The sequence below is a fragment of the Rissa tridactyla genome, chromosome 15 (genome assembly GCF_028500815.1).
Source record: "Rissa tridactyla isolate bRisTri1 chromosome 15, bRisTri1.patW.cur.20221130, whole genome shotgun sequence".
Taxonomy (NCBI): domain Eukaryota; kingdom Metazoa; phylum Chordata; class Aves; order Charadriiformes; family Laridae; genus Rissa; species Rissa tridactyla.
In genome coordinates, this window is record NC_071480.1 from 2,472,938 (window position 1) to 2,481,459 (window position 8,522).

An 8,522-nucleotide genomic window follows, 5' to 3' on the forward strand; every position below is an offset into this window, starting at 1 on the left:
ACCACGGGGACCACTGGCCGTCAACCAGCAGAGAAGTCACACTTGAGTCAAGGAAACTGTTTTCCCATCGTTTAAAGCAAAACCTGCAAAAAGAAGCTCTTCCTAGAAAAATACATTTGCAGGTCTTTGCCAGCAGTTGCTGGAAAGAAAGCGCAGAGCTTTGATGATATTCCAAGGGGTTTTTTTTCATGGCAGATTGCTGAGTTTTTGACAAAAAGGATCTGTAAGAATGGCACAGGGAAGCGTAAAACCTCCCCAGCCATCTGAGCAGGATGTGTCCCAGGGTGCTGCTGACAGGCCATGCAGAGGAGCGCAGGACACAGGCTCCCCGTGTCTCCGCTGTGCTCTGCTGCAAACAGCCACCGTGGGAGAACAAATCAGACCCTCACCAAGACACTGGCTCCAGCCCGGCTCCTGTCCCCACGATCCTTCAGCTGAAGGTTGGGGGATCCTCACAGCGAGGACACTAAGCCCCTCATGCACTGCCAAACCTCCAGTCCCATTGTAGGCTCGGAAAACCCCAGTCTTCTTCAAAGCCCAAGCAGAGGACTCCAGCCAAGGGCTGTGCCCCACACGCTGGCAAGGTGGAAAATGTATGAAGATGTCTGCCATGTGCTGGAGATGGAGCCAAAAAGGATCTTGGCTGGAGAGACCCAGGCATAGAGACCCAACTAGCTGGGTTGGTGTCATTTCTTGTCAATGTCCCACACTGGCCACTTTGGACAAACTGGGCCAGCCCCACTCCAGCTTTGAAGTGCCTGTGTCTCTCCAGGAGCCCTGGCTGGGTGCAGGGGAAGGGAGGGAGCTTGGAGGAGCCTCCTTCTCAATTATTCATGGTGAGATCTCAGCTGATGGAGCTGGGGCTTTCAGAGGCTGGATCCTAATGGAGCCTGCTGACGTGTCTGGCCAGTAAGCACTCCTGGGCCCTGTGCAATTCCCACTTCTCCCATCTCCGTGCCATAAAAACGCCACCTTTTCCTGCTAATGATGCATTATGCAGCCATTACCCAGGGTTCATAGCCCTGCTGCCATCATGCAAAGATGTTGAGCTGTCAGCGTGGGAAGGGCAGCATGTGCTCCCCAGCCAGGGAAATCGCACATGCTGGGATCTGCCAGGGGTGCTGCCCACACTGGGAGCTGATGGAGGGATGACAGGCCAGCTGAGATCAGCTTGCACAGGGAGCGGAAGAGGTACCAGCAAGACAACAGGCATAGCTAGAGCATAGCAAGGCCTGCAGCCATCCCATCCCAGCTCTTTAAGGCAGAGCAAGGGAGGAGATGACAGAAGACAATTGGGGCCGCATCAGCTGTCACCCCAGGTGCTGCAGACCTGTCAGCTTGATGTGCTGATTGCCTGCAGGACATCTTCACCTGCAGAGGCAAATGACAACAAACGATGGGTGGAGACAGTGGTGGAAGATGACTCAGGAATGGCAATGTTACTGCTTGGACCTTGTGCGGGAGAACACGTTAAATGCTGCATCAGGAACGCCTGCCAGCCTCTCGGCAGTTCTGGCTCTGTCCCTTTCCAACGCTGGCCAGGGCTTCCTGGGACTTACACCCACTCCTGCCCATGGTTCTATCCCACACCAGCTGTGCAGGGCTGGAAACACAACCCCGGTCTATGCACAGATCAAGGTGCCACATAACCAAAGAGGGGGTTCATGAGGGCCACAGTATCATGGCAAGGCCTAGGTCACCTTGCATAGTCCTGTGTATCATCCCCATGCCCCCTTTATCTACTGTCCATCCCACATGGAGAGGTGTGGAAGTCCACCCATCTGTCCATTCATCCCCACAGCCTTTTATCCTCGCACAGGTGTACCTCCATCTAATACCCATTCTCATACTGACCTGACACTCTGCCTGTCCATCCGCCTATTCATCGCCATGCACTCATCACCCAACTATTCTTCTAGCTCAAACCAGTGCTCCACCCAGTGAGTACTCATCTCTGAGTACTTAGGAGAAATGGATCAAACCTGGGGTGGTTCTGGTGCCCTCTCCTAAACAGAGACTATTAAACCCTTGTGCTCATGGTGTGGGCTGGTGTTCCAGTAGGGGCTACAGCAGTGCAGCAGACCTCTCTTTCAGGAGGACAGAGGACATGTTGATGGGAAGGATCTGTACTCTTTCCATCCTGTGAGAGGAGAACCATCCTCAGAAGCATCCTCAGAAGCATCCTCAGAAAGCTCTGCATGGGCACACAGCCACCATGCCTGACTCCTCCCTCAACAGGCTCCCAAAACCTCTAGCAGGTGATACAAGCTTGCTCCACATAGCTATGTGTATAAAATCACAGAGCTGGCGGAGACATCCCAACCCCTTTTCCAGCCAACTGGCACCCAGGGACAGTCCCCAAGCCAGGCTGCCTGGATGAGCAGTGACGATGCCCAGCAACATGCGCTGAAGTGCTCTGCCTGCAGCACACGATGCCCAGGAGCAGGGAGGCTGGACACTAGTTTGGGATCACGTAGCACAGTGGATCCCATTGCCCATGAGCCCTGGGACCTGCCAGGGGGTGAGTGGGAAAGGCTGCTTTCAGGGACACACCACGATGTCTGCAGCGTAGAGGGAGGGATGTCCACAGCAGGAGATGGTGCCCTCTGCAAGTGGGTTGAGGGCTGGAGTCAGTAGCACAACAGCTGTCAGAGAAGACTGGCGATTACCCCGAAAGCGGTGACCTGCCCACCCTGCCCGTCGAGTTAGGAACCACATGTCTGTGCTCATCTAAGCCTGTGGCCAAACTGCAGAGACATGGCCTGGAGACCTCTCCTACCACAGCAAAGGGGAAAACACTTCTCACACCCTGGGGCCTGGGCTCCTCTGGCACCTCCACCCTTGCATCTTGCCCCATCGCTGAGAGCCCTTTGTCCTCACCACTGGGTCCTACAATGTCCCTGTCCACCAGGTACATGTACCCTCCTCCAGAGCTGCCTGCAGGATGTGTCACTGGCCCTTTAGCTATGCCTATGCCACGGGCTGACCCTTAATTTTGTGTGAGTGCGCAGCGGCCTGCCTTATCTGCCAGAGAGAGCCATTAGCTTCCCCCCCACACTCACATTAGGAAATAATTGCCCTAATGGGCTCTACCAGCGGCCTGGGCCGTGCGCTCCACAGGTTACTGCCTGGGGCGGCCTGCGGCAACTTGAGAATAGTGCCTGGCCATGGGGTTCATACCTGCGAACGGGGGGACATGGCTCCAGCATCACCAGGGTCTCCCGTGGGACAGGGGATGGCAGACCCCAGCCCTCTCCAGCAATGGAAACGACAAGAGGGGGAGCGGGGCAGGGCCAGGTCAGTAGCGTGCAGGGGATGCCGATGTGAGTCACGGGGTGGCCGGGGGGGTTGTGTGTGTTGGGGGGGGGGGGCATTTGGGATGCAATACCAGTGACGTACAGGTGTGATGGAGACAGGGCACTCAGGGCATCGCCAGCACTTGCTGGCAGCTCCCAGCTTAAATCACAAGCACTAGCCGTGTGCCAGGACCCTACGGCTAAGGGTAAGCGTGCAAGGTGCTGCATGGGGCTGCTCACCAAGAAAATTTGTCTGTGAGTGAGCGACCAGCTGCCCACAGCCCCATGCTGGCATCTCTGCCGACGGACGGGGCAGTGTCAAAGCAGCACCGCGTGAACATCCCCACCTCGCGGGGATCTTTGCAGAGAACACAACCATCCGAAACACGTCCCGAAGCTGCAGCTAGGCCGTTAGGTCACTGTGATAAAACAAAGCACTGAGTTACTCTAGCCTGAGCCGGAGATGAGCGGGCTCTGGTGGGGACGTGGGGATGGTGGGGGATCAGCTGGCCCCGAGCAGCAGAGGTGACTGCAGGCTGATGCAGCAGGTGCTGGCGCAAACAGGCCCTGGCTTGTGCCCGCACAAGGAGCGTGCCACCCCCAGCGGCACTAGGGGATGCTCAGCACAGGGTGTCCCAGGGAACCACCAACCTCTTGCTGCCTGACTCTCACCCACCGAAAGCTGGGGGTCCAGCCTGCCATTCCCCAAGGCTTGTCCTGCCACCGTGCCAGCGCTGACAGCCATCCCCGGCCAAGCAGTGACACCCTGTGGTGAATGCCCTCCTCGCCTCCGAAGGGGGCGGTGCCCCTGGACCCCCACCGCCGACCTCCTGGTCCATGGCACTGGCTGCCCCCGCTGATAACACTCCCAGCCTTGGTCCCCTCTCCCCTGGTCCTGCTGGTGCCCATGACCCCCACGTGGCACGAGACATCCCATCTTATCCCAGTGCTGCCATGGAAGCTCTTTCCTGTCCCCGGTGCCTTGCCTAAATATCTCCAGGGCTCCAGCAACAGCAGCCAAAAGAGGGTTCCTCCATCTCTACCCCCAAGGAGACCCCCGGGCTGCAGATGAGCAGGGGGGGGGACACACTCCCACCTCCCAGGAGCCCTCTGCCAAGGGGCTGGTTCCCTGTCACCCTAATAATACAGACACACAGACTAATAATAAGGTTTACTATTAAATAATGAGGCACGGACACGTCACTATCAGGTAATCATCTCTTGTGAAATAGGATTTCCATTCCAGTGCGGTGTCTCAAGCACTTTTCCCCAGGCCATCTCCCAGTGCTTCATGCAGGGGTCAGTGTCATTGCACCCTGGGTGTGGCTGGGGAAACTGAGGCAGGGGGTGGGGGCATGCAGTAACAGCACCACAGGGAGACGCCAGGCAGCTGGCAGCCCAGCCAGGGTACCATGCCCTTGTTGTAACACCAGAGCGGCCAGCACCTCCTCTGCCCCAGACTGCTCACCAGCCCCACGCAGTTCTTATTTGCTCCCCTGCGATGTTCTGGCTGATCCCAAAGCTGTCTCGGTGGCACTGCTGGCTGCGTTTGTCCTACCTGATGCCCTGCCATGCAGCGGGACTGCTTCAGGGGCATGGGAATGGCACACCAGCCACCCACCCCACTGTCCCCTCCCGCAGGCACTGGTGGGGGACATCCTGCTCCTGGACACATTGGGGTGCCCATGAAAGCACCAGGGCCCTCAGGGCACATTCCTGAATGACTGGGCCGAAAGCAGCGCCCACAGGGCCAGGGACTGGGTCAGGAGGACAAAGGTGGTAGCACAGGTGCAGATGCTGCGCTGGGGCACACGGCTGGGGAAAAATGCCACGAGCGGCCCCAGCACCAGTGGGCGGCTCTGGCATGGGGGTGACCAGCAGCCCCCACTGTCCCCACCCTGAGAGCAGGCACGGAAGGTCCCAAATCTCAGCTGTACTTCTCAGATGTCCACTCCCCTCCCAAACCAGGGCCTCTGGGGTGAGGGGCTGAGGCTCCTCTGGGTGGGACCGGTCCCAAAGAGGGCAGAGCCAGGGGGCATGTGGGGATGAGTGGTGCCTAACCTATTGGCACGGGTGAAAATGAGATGGAAAACCTCAGGAGCTGGATATAGGGATGAGGAAACATCACTCTGCCAAGGCACAGGGCTCTGGCGAGGAGTGCGGGGTGGGATCCCAAATCCATCCCCTTATACAGTCTGGACCTTTGGTTTATCTCCCTGCCCCACACCCTGCTGCCTGTCCCTGGATCCCCAGGGCAGGAGGGATGCCTGTGACAGCCAGAGGATGACCACGACCCTGGGGAGCACAGAGGGAGAGGGGAGGGAGGGCAAGGCTGGGACTGCCTGGGGGATGAGCTGGCGTCCCTTCCCACCCCATCACTCTGCAGGGAGGGTAGCACTGGCTGACGGAAGGGAGCATGAGTTCATGGAGACCAGGATCGCACTCTCTTTCCTTTGGTTTCACTGCCCTTGTTGCCTGGTAGCTAGAGGCTCACACCTTTGGGATGGAACGTCATGAGTTCCTGCTCCAGAGTGGCTGCACCACGTACCCCGATGACCCTGACAGCCAACCAAGAGCCTGGTGTCCTCCCAAAGTCCCACGGCCTGGCAGCTGGACCCTCCGATGCACAGAGCCCTTGGCTGTCCCCAGGCTCTGGGTCCCTGGATGCCACGGTCACAGCCCCCCGGCAGCTGGGATGGAGGGGAGGGACCAGCAGGGCCCCCTCACCCCCTGCACAGGCTGTCACAGGGTGCGGGAGGAGAAACCATGCTCCCTGCTAAGACACAAGAGGAACCCACTAGCAGGGTTTGACCAGCCACATTTTAACCAAAAGAGGCAGAAAATGCCAGCGACGACACTGTGAGCACCCGGAGATCTGCAGAAAGGTCTGAAAGTCCATTCAGTCCCTGGCCAGATGAGAGAGAGCTTCACCCGGAGCTGCTTCTGGACTTTCTCATGGGATCTTTTGAGAGAGGTCCCAGCCCTAGCTCTGTCCCAGCATCAGTGACACCTCCAGCATCTGAGCTGATCCCATCCCTGCTACGAGTCCCTCTTCACCAGCAGCAGCCAAGGGAGCACAGCCGCCAGCATGGCCACCGTCAAGATGAGCAGGACGGCGAGGGCGATGGGCGACTGGCAGCATTTCACCCCCAGGGCCGAGCTGGATGACACCGAGCTTCGTGTTTCCATTCTGCTTCTCCTCCCCAGGGAGCTGCAGTCCGCATCCACCAGTGGCATCCCATGGTCACTGATGACAAAGATGTGGGCTTCCCGCGCCAGCTCTCCCGGGACCCCCTGTGAGTCCATGGGGCTGTTTCCTGTGCTGCAGCACCGGTCGAAGCTCTGCACCGGCATCACAAAATGGCTGGGCACCACCAAGGTGTTGCTGGCCTCCAATTTGGTCAGATGGGACAAGGAGGAAGGTGACAGAGGCATCTCCAGGGCCCGGAGGTTGGTGCCTGCCTTGGGCGGCCATAGAGCCGCCTTCTTGCTGAGGAAAGTCACGTAGCGGCAGATGGGGCAGATGATGCTGCTCTGGACCTGGCCGTCAAGCTTGGCGGAGAGCAAGCACTTCACCAGGCAGTCGTGGCAGAAGGTGTGCCCGCAGCTGAGCTGGCGGTGCATGGCCTCCAGCGGGTGGAACTTCTCGTAGCACACGGGGCACTCGGCCGGGGGTCCCTCCTTGCTGGACGAGGCCTCAGACATCCCTGCTCTGTCGGCCACAGGCGCTCCCCAGCTGCGAGGAAGAGGCACGATGGGTTAATAAGGTTGAAATGATAAGCATGATCCATCTCTTCATCTCTCCTCCTCCTCCCTGCTCTCTTGCTTTTGCCCTCTTGCCCCTAACAGATGCAGTTGACAGCTACTAGGCATCCTCTCAACAAGACAGGGCATTTTCAGGAGCATTACGCCTCTCAGTGTGGCCCTTGGGGCAAGAGAGAGATGACGGGAGGACCCCAACTCCAGAGCCAGCGGGGGCAACAATCCCCGTCTGCAAAATCACATGCACGAGCCCCTGGATGGATGTGCTCAGCACGTGGTACAGATAAAGCAGGTTCAGCTTGTGTCACGAGTGCCTCCGTGCACTGCTGCCAGCTCCAGGTGCACGGGAGGTGGGAACTCCCATCCCACAAAGAAACCTGCCATGGAAAGGGAGATGCTCCCATCCCAGGGGACACAGAGGGGCCAGCGGGAGCAGGGGGAGGCCAGGGCAGTGGGACAGGTGGGAGCACAGGACCCCCTGGGGATGGAGAGGGGGCATGCTGGACCCGGGGCAGGCAGCGAGCACCCACGCCAGGCTCCTTCCAGGCTGCTGGAGGATGTCCCAGGCTGGTGGCCAGGCCACAGCCATCTCCAGGCTGTGCTCCTCACGCCGGAGCATGGTGTGGTCAGCAAGCCCCGGAGCCCGGCGTCTCCTCTTAGTCAGAGCGGGGAGGGCAGAGCCCAGCCATCCCGCCTGGCCCCTGCCCCAGCCTGGGGCGCCAGGGGGAGCGCGGGGCCGCTGGGATCCCCAGACCCGCGTCTGGGCTGGGTCTGAAGCTCTGCCGTGCGTCTCCCAGGGCAGGGAGCATTCATGCGGCGGCTCAAGGAAGGGAGAGGGGAGCGGGAAGAAGGGAGAGAGGAGAGGGGAAAAGGGAGAAGGGAGCGGGAGATGGGTGAAGGGCGGAGGAAGAGAGGAGAGGGGAAAGGGGAGAGGAGAGAGGGGAGAGGAGGGGAGGGATGCTCAGCTCAGCTCCTTTCTCTTAAAACTGGAGCTTCATAAAACCTGCAGGTTTTTCCAGACCTTGCAGCATTGTCAGACCCGACCCAACCTGCACCCCTTTTCTCACGCATGACTGTGCCCATGGGCATCCTCACAGCTGTCTCTGGAGGTTTTGCCATCCCCTCCTTGGCTGACCTCCTCTTCCTTGGGAGCCATCCCCTGCGCCAGGACGGTCACAAGAACACAACAAACCATCCCCTCCCAATCAAAGAGAAGAAAGATGCAGGCTCCTGCTCTGCTTTAAGAGGGATCAGGGACCTGGTCCCCCAAAGTGCTGCAGAAGGAGACCCTGACCCTGTGCACCAGCTCCTCTGTGCCCCCAAAGCCCCCTTACCTGCTGCAGGGCACCAGGGCAGGAGCCCCTCCATGCACTCCACTGCTGTCCCCAGAAGCGGGGCTGGCCGTGCCCCAGCACCGAGCACCAGCTGGGGAGAGGACTGGGACACCTATATAACACGGAGGTG

At 59.2% G+C, this 8,522-nt stretch overlaps 1 protein-coding gene across 1 annotated transcript; it reads right to left on the reverse strand.

Moving 5' to 3' along the window:
- Nucleotides 1-6,335: 6,335 nt before the first annotated feature.
- Nucleotides 6,336-7,001, reverse strand: LOC128918114 (RING finger protein 222-like). Its single transcript, XM_054221996.1, has one exon. It carries the CDS (start codon nt 6,999-7,001, stop codon nt 6,336-6,338), a length of 666 nt encoding a protein of 221 aa, XP_054077971.1.
- Nucleotides 7,002-8,522: the final 1,521 nt, after the last annotated feature.

Excerpts from the sequence above, each read along its gene's own strand:
- LOC128918114 (XM_054221996.1), bottom strand. The coding sequence starts at position 7,001 with ATGTCTGAGGCCTCGTCCAGCAAGGAGGGACCCCCGGCCGAGTGCCCC.